This window comes from Orbicella faveolata, unplaced genomic scaffold, assembly GCF_042242905.1.
Source record: "Orbicella faveolata isolate gen_17 unplaced genomic scaffold, um_ofav_v1 contig_47, whole genome shotgun sequence".
NCBI lineage: Eukaryota > Metazoa > Cnidaria > Anthozoa > Scleractinia > Merulinidae > Orbicella > Orbicella faveolata.
Window position 1 is genome coordinate 16,662,501 of NW_028301577.1, and position 14,691 is coordinate 16,677,191.

A 14,691-nucleotide genomic window follows, 5' to 3' on the forward strand; every position below is an offset into this window, starting at 1 on the left:
CTGCCGAAAACAGAAATGAATATTTGTTTTCGAAACTCCAGTGGAATACATGTAACTCCGGAGGAATGAACTATTGAAACAATAAACATAAAAGAAACAGTGATCTCTGAAAACGATTCAGTCAGCATATGTTAAAAAGCTAAGTACACTTTATTGCTTATAACAATTAAAAAGGAGAAAACATTTATGTGGAGAGAATACTTTAAGGTGTCTTTTCCCTTTTCGAGAATTTTGTTGGCCAAGTTTTTGCTGCCACTTCATATATAACCATTTACATGACTGTGCCTTTCATACAAGGCAAGGCCACGAAATTCTATTTTACAGCATTTTCAAAACCTGAGTTGGACCTGCCAGGGCACCTTGAAACAAGCAACCACAAGGACGTTATATGGACATTGTACAATGTTGCTTGACAGCAAATACCATGATTCAATGTAAAAAGTGAGAGTATTATGTCCTTAGTAGTTAAGGCGTGTGGCATGTCAGACATCGTGAAGTTCAAATCTAACCCAGGGGGAGGGGGTACTCCCTTCTATGGGCTATGTAGGTATGTGTGGCCCCAAAGGGTATGGTTTTTCAGCCGTCTTGGTCATAAATAGGGTATCGATTTTGGCCATTTTGGTCAGATTTTTGCACACTGTTTTCTATAGAAGAAGCTACTTTTTCATCATTATCGATAAGACCATCAACAAAAGCCCTTCATACATTATGTTTAGGGCAACTGTGCCAGCTGCAATGGCCATAAATAGGGTATCGAGTTTTTGGTCAAGTCATAAATAGGGGAGGAGAAATTGCAGATTTTGGTCATAAATAGGGTAAGGGTTTTGGGAAGTGGGCCACACAATCCCACCCAATTTTTCTGGGAGTACCCCCGCTTCCCCCGCCCTGGAGATCTAGCAACACAGTAATCCTCATGGAAGGGTTTCTTCAGTAAGCAAGACAAATAATATCTTTTTTTTTTGTTAGACATCAGTCAAAATAGAATTAAATGAGTTGGAATGCATTTGTTCTTGGTTCCATGTGAACCTTACAAGCTTTGAAGTGTGTTTCATTTAGAAATTCTCATTGAATGGCCAATGCTGCCACTGAACTGAGAAGTTTTAAAAAATTGAGCAATGGCTTCAGGGATATTTGGGGAGATATCAATGTTTCACATAAATCCAGCAAATTGAGTTTTATACTCAAACAGTCCCACAACTGAACCTTTCAACATTACATTTTGCAGATGGAATGGCTCAGTGGAATTTACAATGGAGCTCTACGCAGAATATTGCCACAAGTGAACACATGGTCATGATCCCAGTCACATTCAAACATTACATTTTTAACCTGCCATAATGGGATCTGATTATGGCAAATTCCATTGCACTTAATAAAATAATCATTTACTTCCTACACTATTAACAGATTAACCCAGTTTTAAATTCCTTTTCAATATCATAGCGGTGATGAGAACAAAATTGAATTACAAATCTGTAATCCTCATCCTCACTTATGTAAAATAAGTGACGCAGCATTAGACTGGAGATCCTTTTTTGCTCCTGGCAAGGAATGTCTACAAATACAATTTGACATCCCTTCAGCTAATGAAAACCTTTGCTTTGATTACTGTAGAGATCCAAAAGGTAATGGGATCATTACCCTTGATTCCATTCGACGAATGAGTGGAACTAATTGAAGAGAGAAAATGAGAAATTTATATCAACACAAAGTAATAAAAAATGTGCCAAATTTGTATGTGTGCATGTAGATTTAAAATGAGTCAAAAACTAACTGCAGGTGAAATGTTTTGATATAAAAAGAGACTTTTAAAATGAGGACCATTCCTGGATGGGGAAAATTTACACCGAATAATGATCTTGTACTGTAATAGCTGATAGTTGAAATGTCAACAGTTCGAAAAAATCTTATAGCTGGCAGGAAAGGAAACCCTAAAATTGATGGTGAGTTGCAAGAAGCGAACCCTAAGAAGGATCTGCAAACAGTTAATAAACTATGCCAATACACCTTGTAACAAATGAACTGCATCAAAAATTACAGGCAGTCTGACTGAGGTGGTGGGCTTTTTAAAGGTATTGACATACCAGTGTTAGCGACACAGGTATCCCAACCAGGCCTGTTCCACAGATTCTCTCTTATTACTTGACGTGTTGCAAGGTCGTCATATGCTGTGGATAAACAACACACCCTTATTTCTTCTAAAAGCCTGGCTACTGATTCGTCCCACGTTGATAATAAACAACTCATTATGGCAAATCCTGTGGAATAATAGACAAGCCTGCAGAAGAAGGTCAGTGGGGTCAGCACACCCCAAACTCACCAATCCCCCTTGGGCAATCACATAAGTAAAATAACATATTGCAACTTAAGATCCTCTGATAGTTGCAGGGTCAAATGTGACTTGACTTGCTAAGTTTGTACATGTTCATACGGAGTTAATGGCAGATTCAAAGGGATCTCATATTTGTTTTACATTGCCCTTATTCCAAAGGCAATAATATTGATATTTTACTCTGTTATGATGTAATATATGTTATTTCCAACAATACTTTAACCTTATCAGCTCTCCACCTATGGAAAACTTGTCTCCTTTATTTGGGATATGTTACTGTCGTAGCTACCCAAAAGAGCAACCTCTCCAAAGTTACGCAAAATATTATTAGTAATAGAACTGATCTGCACGCATTGCATGCCTGCGATGCTATACAATAGACCAAACCTAGACAATCACTTTCATCTGAAATTAATTTATCTACAAAAGCATGGAAAAACATGTTAATACTTACCCCATATGTGGTGAACAACATACAGTTCACCTATCTGAGAAAACAGTCCTGCCACAGCATCATCCTCTTCTTGACGAATTTGAATTGCCTGGCCCCTGTCAAGTACAATATGGATTACCACGAGTCACATGTTGCTACATGTATGAACATAACTGAAACAGGCAAGACTTAAATCACAACTGGTTTGAACAGAAATGGAAATATTTATACAATAACCATAACCAATAAAGAAAGAGTATCTGGGTTGGAACAAGGTTTAGAATACAGTTGAGCCTCCACAAACAGCCTCCTCTCAACAATGACCACTTTTTCGTCCTGATGAATTCTCCATCACGCACCCTTACATGTATTTTAAACTCTTCAACGGCACCAGTCACTAAATGGCATCTAGGCTGCCAAAATAACCTCTCTACAATGTCCAGTTACTCGATGGCTGATGAATGGTGTATACAAAACACATTTTTTTTATTGCAATAAGTTACAAAACTTGATCCATACCAGGCATTGCTGTTTCTGTTTGGTTTCAGTTTTTATATAGATATATTTTGATTGTGTTTCATATCTATATGCTATGTACAATTAGCATTTAAAAAAAAAATAAAATGTTTCATCCCTGGGAAAAAAGGACAAAAAACAGGAGTCATATCACACCAATACATGTACCTCCCCATAACTGCCACCTCTCTACAACAGCTATTTTTCTGTCCCCAAGGGTTTTGTTGTGGAGAGGTTCGACTGTAGATATAAGGCAAAATCAAAGGCACTTACCAATTATTTCCCCATTCAATAAGGGTACCTGGCTGAAAACAAATGGCAATAAAACCAGTTATGAATTGTTTACAATTAACAATATATAAGCCTTGAAACAATTCACATAAATTCACCACAAAAGCCCAGATGAGAACTTGAGGATTAATCCTCAGCTACTGTACATACTACAAAAGCCAGCCACCTCTTTACAGCATGGTTTAGGGTACAATAATGGATGGCATTGTGCTAAGTACATGTACATCAAACAAGAACTTAGATACACTGTAGGTCAAGAGTTAAGAGTCATTTTTATTATTATTATTATTATTATTATTATTATTATTATTATTATTATTATTATGGACAAATTTATAAGGGTTGTAAACAAGGGTTGTAATTTGTAAGTTAGTATTTCCCTGACATATATATTGTCCTAAGAATTTTTACAGTTGTAATTTTTTATAAGCCACTAATAAACATTATTATTATTATTATTATTATTAAAGAATTTCTGAATTTTTTACCAGATACATGTAAGATTCAAGTTTGTATGGAAAAGTGCTCAATAAAGTTTATTATATTATTAAATTATTATTATTATTATTATTATTATTATTATTATTATTATTTATTGGCATTAATTACAAATCACAACGTACACTACCAGAGTATTGTGCAAGCTAATCAAGGCAGGCACTGTAACAACCAATAATACATAAGTCACAATAAAAAATAAAGAACAAAATTTAACTAACAAACACATAAGCAAGTACAATGAGTCAAACTAGTGATAAGTATGACTAATAATGGAAGGAGTTGTGAAAAGGGAGAGTAGTAGTTGTGTTGTATCCAACAGAAATGGCAACCATTAACTGCAGTTACTGCACCAGCACAGTTGGAATAGAGTAAAACTTATCTTCAGAGTCCTATTTGTTACCTTTAAATGATATGTTCTCAGTTCATAAATATGGCTTGGAGACCGTGGCTCAGGTTCACCAAAGAAACTAAACTCACGGAGAAGCTGATTTTCCCTGTTGTTTAGCATAGTTCGCCTCTTTCGTACAAACTCAAGGTACTCCTGGAGGAAGAAAACGATTCTGTTAAATAAGCACTTGTTTCACCTTGCTTGCCCTTACTTGATCAACTGGGCCAGAAGGAAAACATGAGAGAACCAGAAGAATTTGCAACTTCAGCACTGGGCAATTAAACATTATTTAATATTGTCAGTATTTTCTTCTTTATAAGTGCAGGGAATTCAGTGTACATTATTTGCTAAGTATTTGCACTAGACATGTAAAGGATAATCATAAGTGACTTTCTTCAACTTAGCATAATTTTATCTTATCAAGAATTGAAGTAAGACTTCCATTTGTTTCTTCTTGTTACAGAATTTTTTTTATTCTCATTCCATCTCTCCCAAAAGAAACAAACTATGGGTAATATAATTGACCACACTGTTCTTAAAGTGAGATGATTTTATCTGATACCAATAAACATCTCTTTATATATAATGGTTTCAATACATAACCAGGCCAGGATAAATGAATGACTTTTACATTTGACAAGAAACTGCATACTATTATTGATCATACAAAACCACTGACATAATGATTTTGAAGATCAGCAACTACTGTAGGTAGGTAATGCTAATATAATAAGATTGCTGACCTTCTACTCTCTGGTGACTTTTGTTATTAATAGTGCATGTAAGTTTAGATTCTGACCTTTTGCTAACTGTGAGGTGATTGAAATCTTGAGCTTACAGTACTAAATGCATAAAGCATAGGGATCTCAAGCTTGAACTTAAATAACACTTTTATTAATAGCTGTATTTTTTTTGGTTTTGTTTTTTTTTTAAAGCAGACCTTATTTTCTCTGATGTACTGCTTGGCTTTCACAACTGACTCGTATCCGCCTCTGTATTTCCAAAAGTGAACTATGGATGTAAAATGAAATTATTAACTTATTACTTCATATGTAAAATGAATTCATTAACAGAAACTACAGTTAATCAAGGGTTATACTGCATGTTGGCATGGTCCACTTAAGGACGTTCACATTACTGCGCATCCTTTCTGTGCACGAAGTTCATGTAGCAATGTCATGCCATGTCATACATCAAGCATGTGCACTAAGGAAGAAATATAAGCAAGTATAGGGTTTGGCACTGGATGCGCTGTAATCTCGCATGCAATATACTCTCTTGGATGCTAGGTGACCACAAATTTTCTTTCCACAAATCAATTCCTTTCTAGATTTCATCCATGTTAACAAAAAAAACAGGAAAAATCTATTTGTGAGAAGTTACAAATATTTTCGCTTTTTCTGCTCTCATGTGAGCAAAATTTTCTTCGAATGTGGATGGGCAACTCTAATATTTATTCTTTTTCTAGGCCTATTTAACCTCAAGAAATGGCATCAGCTCTAAAAAATTACTTAATACACTTAAGTTAGTTGTGTTGAACTAAGTACATTTACCTGACCTAAATTTCACTAATGTACCGGTAGCTTTTTTATGTCCAATAGTTGTAAGCTAACTTTGTCTTAAAATAACAAAAACCTACAATAATGCATGGTCTTCAATGCACTTTATCTCAAAAACGAGTACGGTGACTCCCTATTTTTTGAGCTTTTTGGCAAACGTTTATCTTAAAAAAAAAATCTTTACCTCACTTCACGATAAGCTTTAAAACAATCTATTCGTAGGAACATTTTGGGCATGAATGTTCTTAATAACTTCAAAATGTATGATTGGTATAACCTCAAGGTGAGGAAAAAAGTCCCCCAAAGGGGAGGACTGATGTCTGAAAGGGATGGGGATGCTTATCATCTTTTTACAGGGGAGTTAATTGCAGATTCCAGAATCACTTAGGGTGTTAACAAGGAACGTGTCCTTGATTAAGGGTTAAGAGTTGTTGGCAAAGAAAATTAATAAAGTGCAAAGTCATGATTTGTTCGTGGAATAGAGCAATCAAGCATGATGACAAAGCATTGTTATTATGTCATTAAAGTCCCTGTAGCTCTTATTTGCCTGTCTGTTTTACAAATATATCTTTTAGGTGTTAAATATAGTCTGAACCAATAATGCTCACATTGGTCTCTTTGATCAGGGGTTTAAGTTAAATTTTCAGACAAATGTCCCCGCCCTTATATCCCCCAGGAGACACAGTCCTGCCTGCCTGCCCCAATCCCTTGTGTGAAACAAGCAAGCTGCAACACAGTGTAAAGTGCTTCGTCTTTTTTCAGTCTCAAAGTGATCAAAAGATAAGAGAAAATGTTTACATTTTAGGCAAGTATCTGTAACGTATCATTCACATAGGTCTACCTGTTGATAAATGCATTGCATGTAATTTTTTACATACTTGCTTGATCAAGTCTTCCAAACATAGTTGTCCAGGCGCCAACTAACTCCCCAGGAAATTGTTTGTCTGCACTGAGTTTGGGTAAAGTCTCTGCACTGAAAAAGTTAATATTTTTTTAATCAAAGTGACTATAAGCCACTTGACTAATAAAATGGATCACTTGTAAACAGGGGCAATTTTCATTGGTTAGTAACATTAACAAGATGGGTCCAAGGATGGGGAGGATTGTTTACTCTTGGTTATTACAAAGCAAAAAGATTGTTACAATGTTTTGACTATAATTTCAGAGTCTTAGTCATGTAGTTAGATCAAAACACGTTAACAGCTTATATATCAAGGTTAATAATTATTTAATTAGCCTTAATATATAAGCTGTTTACTTGTTTTGATATAACTGTAAGCATATAAACAAGCAGTTAAAGCCCACTGGTTTGGTTAAGAAACAAAAGCTGATGACTGTAAGAAATAATGCAAAATGCAACAGTAAGTGAATCCATAGGGGAAGTGACACCATTTAAAACATTCATGAAGTCATCATTGTCTGAGAAGTTACCACAAAGAAAGTACCTCTTCTATATGATTACCAAGGCTAACTTAGGTCACTGAGTAAGGAATGAAATTCCGGTATCGTAATGTTTCTCTGTTGTACATGTATCAGCCATTTCTTACTATCCAGATATATTTTAATTTTTAACTACTAACCCGGTGATGAATTTTGTCAACTCCATATCAAATATGTTAATTACTTGAACTTCACTACGACTGTGAAAACCTTATACATTGGTCGAGGGATTCATAAAAAGTCCTACAGGAAGCAAAGGGGTGAAGGAAGGAGTGAAGGAAGTAGCAAAGGAAGGATCGAGTGAATCTCCCGTCCATACATACAACTTCAATTTTGCAAGTCAAAAACAGGATTTATTTACAGGATTTATTTAATACTGATTATAAAAAATACTTTGAGAGAAGGTGAGAGAAGTTAATTGTGAAGAAGATGAAAAAAAAAAAGATTTTCTGCGAAATCCATAGGCTTGTAAACTACGGCAAATCTTAAGAACTAATTATTTGTAATTAAATGCTACATGTACTGTCTAAAGACTAATGTAATATACTGTAATGGCACCATCACAAATTGAGATACTCACACCAGAGCAACATAATCTTCAATACATTCTGGTTTTACATCATTGACTAGAAAGAAGACAAAACAGTTCATGATATTACCTTTGAAAATTATGCTAAAACAATAATTATTACGGTCAGTGAACAACATGGGTGAAGATTTACCTCAACATTATCTTAGCTTGGTAAATATTTGCAAATCGGTCAGTGTAAAATGAAGACTGCTGACTGTAGACCCGGGGAAAAATGATGATCGCAATTGGCTAAGCCAATAAATATTCATGACAAAATTGGGACTAGGAAAAAGTCCAGATAATCGAGAAATCCGGATAATTGGAGTGAAACTGCACTCCTGTTAGCCTGAATAGTATGAACATCACTCAGGTTAACATGAATAACGCTCCATATAGCCTGTTCACAGTTAGCTCTCATTAAGAGAAATGGTTATACAACACAGTTAAAAAGTCTGCAGTCTACATTTTACCCTCAGTCTGCTCTCCGAACCTTCAGTGAAAAAATTTATTTTGTTACATACAGTCGAACCTCCCATAAGCAACCACCCAAAATGTCAAGCCTAAGTGCTCGCTTATGGGAGGTGATTGCTGACAAGAGCTTAGACCATAATGGGTCGAATTTTTTTCTCATTAGAATATGTTACAACACCTTATTTTCCATTTTTCGCGTCATTATCTGTCAAGTGGTCACTTACAGGAGGTTAAAAGCAAAGGAAAATTTCCTACTTTTAGCTCTAAAAGTGGTCACGCTCACTTACGAGAGGTGGTCGCTTACAAGAGGTTCCAAATATAGTGATTTGACTTGGAAACTTTTAGTATTTTGGAAAACTGGTTGCCGAGGAGAGGTGGTTGCTGACGAGTCACTATCTGACTCAGTTCAAGTTGTTGTAACACCTGCTGCACCACAAAAGTAACAAACTTGAACCAATACACAGTCAAACCTCGATTATCTGTACCTTGATTATCTGTACCTCGATCATCCGGATTTCTTGATTATCCAGACTTTTTCCTAGTCCCAATTTTGTCATGAATATTTATTAGTCATGATCACGATCCGTAGCAATGTTCTTTTTAAAACTATAGCATTGAAAAGAGCAGTCAAAAGCGAGTTTGTTTTGCTCTTAAAGAACAAAAGCAGCACTCGCACAAGTCGTAATGAATGAAGAACACTCGAATGAGTTCTGACTGGCTCAGAGTTGAGTGATTCAAGATGTACAGTAGACCATATTGTTTTCCAAGCGATTTGTAAAAGTGTTGTTTCATGATTACATGCTGCTTTATTTAAACAGTTTTGTTCCTCATTAATATTCATATTTTCGATTTTCCGGACTCTCTATTATCAGGACTATTTCGTCTAGTCCCAATGAGTCCAGATAATCGAGGTTCGACTGTATTTAGCAACTTCAAATCTAGTTTAATGGTTCAGCAACTTCCAGTTTTCCCATGAACGATCTCTTTATATGCTGGATTAGATTTGGCTGGCAATGATACTTCAGTTACTTATTTTGCCAAACAAAAAATGATAATCTGCCATTTTGTTTGTTTATCCCTAATTAAGTTTATACTTTGCTTTTAATGTATGTACAGGGCAGAAACAAAAAAGTCTACACCACTTGCATCGACCCCAAAGCTATGTAATAGATACGAAGGTTCTCGTCCTCTTTGAATAGATCCATTAATATTCAGCTTATCATTGCTAATTAGAGCTGTAAGCTTGATTACAGTAAAACTCCACTGTTTCTATTTTTACCCAACGCTTTGGAGAAACTGCATTATTTCCTGTCTATAGAAAACAAGCAGGGGCTGTGACATAAGCTTCAATAATGTTCTGATCTAATAATAAGCGATGAGACGTTTTAAAATTGGCAAAACTTACATTCAAACTCGTAAAGTGTGTCTTTTTCTGTCAAAAGTTTCGAGTGAGCATCTGTTGCCTTTTCCACTGATTCTTCTCCGAACAGTTTCCTTTTATAGCTGGTAATCGATAGTGCTCTGGCCGATTTGAAACTTTCTCCAGCAGGTAAGAAAGGTCGTTTAAAAATAGAAAATGCTCGTTTTGTAATTGATAGCGTCGCCATGTTGGATTCTCGAGAGCTTACTCTGGGTAGGTACTTGATATATGATAATTATTGTGTACCATACTTTTCTTCAGTTTAGGCCTCGTGGCCCGACCGTCGCCCCGCCCAAACAGGGCGACTAATAAGACGTAGAAATTTTAAAGTGCCACAATCACTGGATAATTTGTGTTTGAGAAAAATTCGGGCAGGAAAATCACATGATTATCGTGATGTCATCGTTTTTGAAAAGCTCCGTTTTCAATTCCGTTTTTTATTCCGGAATTGAGTAAATCGAACGCATGCTTAGGAAGGGGAGGGGGGACAAGGAGGTCAGAACCTCCCGCTTCCCGTACCTTTATCTCTCGGCTTCCGCCCCTATCCGTCTTGCTCCCGTTCCCTGTAAATTAGACTTTCTGAAAAGTCCTTCGTCTTGTTTGTTCACTACCCCCGGGACGAAGGACTTTTCCTGCTTGATTGCCGCCAATTTCAGCGACCCAAAAACGGGTCGCTGCGCTTCAACCAATCAGGGGTCCCCTGGATATCCCCTGGGGACCGAATTGTTTGTCCCACCCTTCTCGGCTTCAATGGACTTCCTCGATGATTCGAAGCTTTCTCTTACTTCAAGAATCTTCCGAACCACGGTTTTGTTTTTGTCTGTGCAATTTCAGCACAAAAAGTTTGTCAAAAGTGAACCTTCGCCACTGGATATCTCCTTTCTGGCGATCATTTCAAGATTCAAACAAGCTTTGGTCTTTTTCGGCCACCGGATATCGTCAATTTTTGTTCAAAATCTTTGTTCGTAATCACTTTAGTACAGAGTAAGCAAATTTGCTCTTTCGACGCTGGAGAAACGCACACACGTTCGATTGTTTTGGTCGGAGTGGTACCGATACTTTCCGCCATTCAGTTCAAGGACTTCCAAATGTAATCTGAGACACCAGTTGCAAGTCACGCCACTCCTCATTGTGGCGCGAAAAGCAAATTAAAACCCTTCAAACGAAGACAAGTCGACCTCTCGCGACTTCGTCGTTACTTTCAAATATCATAATTCTATTTTGGCGGAGCAAGTGATGGTGCGATCCCGGGAGCTTGAACATTTGTTGGAAAAAAACCAATTGGGACAACCGATCGTAATAATGGGCGATTTTCCAAATTCGCCGACCTATGGGCTGAGCTTACGCTTACCCTCACAATATACCGGTTTTGACAAACTGATGGTAAATGTAAAGGGAATGTAAACTTGGTTTATGTACTCAACGAGCTGACTGGGAGGTTAGAAATAGATATGCTGGATATGGAACATTTTGACGAAGGAGAAGACGTCACTGCAACAAATATAAACATAATTCAAAGTTAATACTTGGCTTCACACTAGAAGTTAAGTTAGTTTCAAGTAAGCACTTGACTCAAGTGTGCTTGAAAATGTGAGTCGCATTTTAGAAAACTTGGCTTCACACCTGGTGAAAAAGTATATTACTTGAAGCGCTTTCGCAGTAAAATCAGTCATACATATCACAAATGCGATTGTTCGGCAGTAAAATCGGGAAGAAATGCTGTTGGCTTGCTAAAGAGCAAAACAGCAATAGCAGCAACACAAAGGAACAAACGGCAGCTACTGTATTTCTCTAGAATGGCTCAACAACAAGCGGTTTTCGTAAAATAAATTGTCCTGGGGCATTATTCTTCCTTTAGCTAACCGAGAAAATGCAATTTAGTGTGCAATTTTCAACAGAGTTGTTCGGGTTTAAAGAAATGACCTGGTTGAAACTTGAAACAGCAGCTGGTTTTTAATTTACAGAAGAGCATTTTGTATTTTACATTTCTAGAGAATGGTCTTTTTTGATTTTATACAACGACTTTTGCTCGTAAAATCCTCGGTATAGTTTAGGTTACACGTTGGAATAAATTAAAGACTGCCTCACCGTACGTCCAACTTGTTTTGGAAAAGAAATTAATGATTTATTAGCGTATGACGTTAAAACTAATATAAAAAAGAACAAAGAATATTTTTCTTGCTGGAATTTTATTATTATTATTATTTGGTGTTGGATGATATAAAAAGTGATGATTTAGGCTGTCTCTGAAAATTAAATTCAAGCAAGTTGTTTATCGGTCGGATTATCAGAATTATGGCAACGCTGCAAATCGCTTTCAATTGGCTTCCATATCCTATTGGTCAAGTGTGTTCTCAAGTGTGGTGCGGACCATACTTGGCGAAGCACTTCGGCTTCTTTGAACTACGAACGTTTCCATGGTCACTAAGCCGTAAAGTGCGCTTAGATTATACTTACAAACTCTAGTGTGAAGCCAAGTAATGTAAGATCGCTTACTTCTCGCTTGTGCGGGAAATTATTGGCACAGAGCAGTATTCACATAAAAAGTAGACACTATATTGCTTCTATAAAAGCAATTGCTGACATTTCAGCGGTGAATATGAGTTGAAGAAATCAACGCCGGACTTGTGTACGATTGATAACATGATTTCTTACTGAACACAACAAAGACCGCGCGTAGGTCCGTCAACGAGAGCCTGGAATCGAAAGAGTACGGTTCAAATTTACTGTAATGGTGAGAACTCTAGCCATTTCGAGTTGCTCAGTCTTTTGAGTCTTAAGTTGACTTTGAGTCGAGGCAAGATTTAGATCGACTAGTAATCGGCCTCGGTTTAATAACTTAAACTTTCTTTTGCGATATCACCGATTGGAAACACGAAGGGTGCACTAGAGACAAGCGTAAAACTCGCTTGAAATAAGAGGTGAAAACGTCCGTACAGAACTCTTCTTCCAAGAGATAATAGCTCATTTATTTATTTGGAATGATACAGATTAAGATATTCAGAAAAGCACCTGCATGAAATCTGTGCATATCTAGGAAATCTTTTATTCGCGTTACTCCGGCAGTTGTTTTCCATTATAAACTAGTCAGCAGTATTCCTTTTGCCATCGAGTTCGCATCTTTTCGTTACACGTTTTCGTTTCGTCCTTTAGGGCACTCAATACACAGACCGCATGTTTATGGAATCTCTTAGAACTTTCCGCATTAATAATCCTTGAATTAATTTGACCAACACTTATTTAAGCTTGCCATGCAGGGCTTAATTATACGTCTGGTCCTAATTGTACGAGACACAGTAAAAGCCAGTAAAAAATGACCACATGCGGAGTGAAAATAAGCCAAAATTAAAAAAAAAAAAAAAAAAACTCACCAAGACGATTACATTTTACAACAAAAACGAAGGGTTCTTTTTTCAGTATTTACTCAGTGTAAGATCATAACTTGATTGCAATGTTAGGTAAATGGTCACCTTAGAGTTTCGTTTAACAAGTCAGTATATGTATCCTTTTTTGTTAACCGCCAATAAGCATTCCCTGGTTGCTTGATGTAATTTTTTGGTCCTATTCAATAAACCAGTCATCTAAATTCAAGATTAGTAGGTAACAAAACTTGCTTTTTGCTTTAATTAGTAAGTAGGAATTTAAATAAGAGACGTAGAATGTAAAATTCAAAGGCAAATGAAGCCGGTCACGTCCTAATAAAGCATTGAGATGGTAACAAAAAATAGTAACAAGCTGTTTTTCCTTTTCGTCAGCATATCTGGCCAATATTAACCTGGCGGTTTTTTTCTTACACAATGAAGCTCTAAATGGTAGATAATATTACCATTTACGTGCTTGGCGTCATTATAATCATTACCAATTCATAACCTGCAATTAGTTCGTCGACTAAAAGGACCCGAATGTCCCAAATTATATGACATGTACACGGCAAAACACGGAACAAAACCACATAGAAACGATTTAAAAGCATAAAATGATAATGGAAAACTCGCCTGTAATTCAAAAAAATAAAGAAAAAAGAAAACACCGGTAAGTAATTCGCAGTCTATCAAAAATCCGTCGTCAACAGTCTGCCAGTTGTAGATAACGGACACATCAAAAAGAGTGTAAAAACAAAACAAAAAACGATCGATGGTGAGAAAATGAGTTTTCCTCCTGTTAACGATGTTGCCAGGAGATCAGTATTTTACAAATGAGATAATTTTCTGTTTTCTTCGAAAAAGACAATGACAGAAAACAAAACGCTGTAGGAAGTATGAATTAATTCTTGGCTTTTCTTGGTCGCTGTTGCTTGACACACTTTTCTGTCCTCTCATTCTTAACACGAATGCGACTTAAGTTTCTATTTCATTTTAAAACGTAAGATTCTGTATCAATAAGACGTCTAAAGTTTTTGCATTGCGCCCTTTCATTGAATTTAGTCAGTCTAGACAATGAGACACAAGCAGGTTTTCGCAGCTCTCCCAGCCGCTAATCGGCTTATTTGAACTTTTCCGACCATATTCTAGATTTCTTTCATTGACGGCCGACCTTGTTCCAGATTTCCCAGGGTTGTTCCTAAAAAGCTTGTAAAATCAGACAGAAAGAAGTACTTCAGATAGTAGATGACTTTATTTTGGCCAGGCTTCTAATGCATATGGTATAACAAGCTCCAACAATGGTAAGATATTTCTCGTATCACACCCTGCAGTTGTCCTTCCGTGAGATCGACCATGAGGCCGCAGTATTTTAATTAACGCTTTTGGCTGTGGTGTTAAACGTGTTTA

General features: G+C 36.6%; 1 protein-coding gene across 1 annotated transcript; it reads right to left on the reverse strand.

Annotated features, from left to right (window-relative positions):
- Nucleotides 1-127: 127 nt before the first annotated feature.
- Nucleotides 128-10,140, reverse strand: LOC110064394 (protein NipSnap homolog 1-like). The gene is made up of 9 exons (XM_089280000.1): nt 9,908-10,140; nt 8,041-8,086; nt 6,899-6,993; nt 5,402-5,472; nt 4,474-4,614; nt 3,555-3,586; nt 2,787-2,881; nt 2,085-2,168; nt 128-1,670 (listed from the first exon to the last, which is right to left on the reverse strand). The coding sequence occupies exons 1-9, from the start codon at nt 10,107-10,109 to the stop codon at nt 1,606-1,608; spliced, it is 831 nt and encodes a 276-aa protein (XP_089136126.1). The 5' UTR covers nt 10,110-10,140; the 3' UTR covers nt 128-1,605.
- Between the last annotated feature and the right edge of the window lie 4,551 nt (nt 10,141-14,691).

Coding starts and splice junctions, on each gene's coding strand:
- LOC110064394 (XM_089280000.1), bottom strand. CDS start 10,109: ATGGCGACGCTATCAATTACAAAACGAGCATTTTCTATTTTTAAACGA. Junction 6,994..8,040: donor GAAGATTATGTTGCTCTGGT/GTGAGTATCTCA, acceptor TAACTTTTTCAG/TGCAGAGACTTTACCCAAAC. Junction 2,882..3,554: donor ATTGAATGGGGAAATAATTG/GTAAGTGCCTTT, acceptor TGTACTTGACAG/GGGCCAGGCAATTCAAATTC.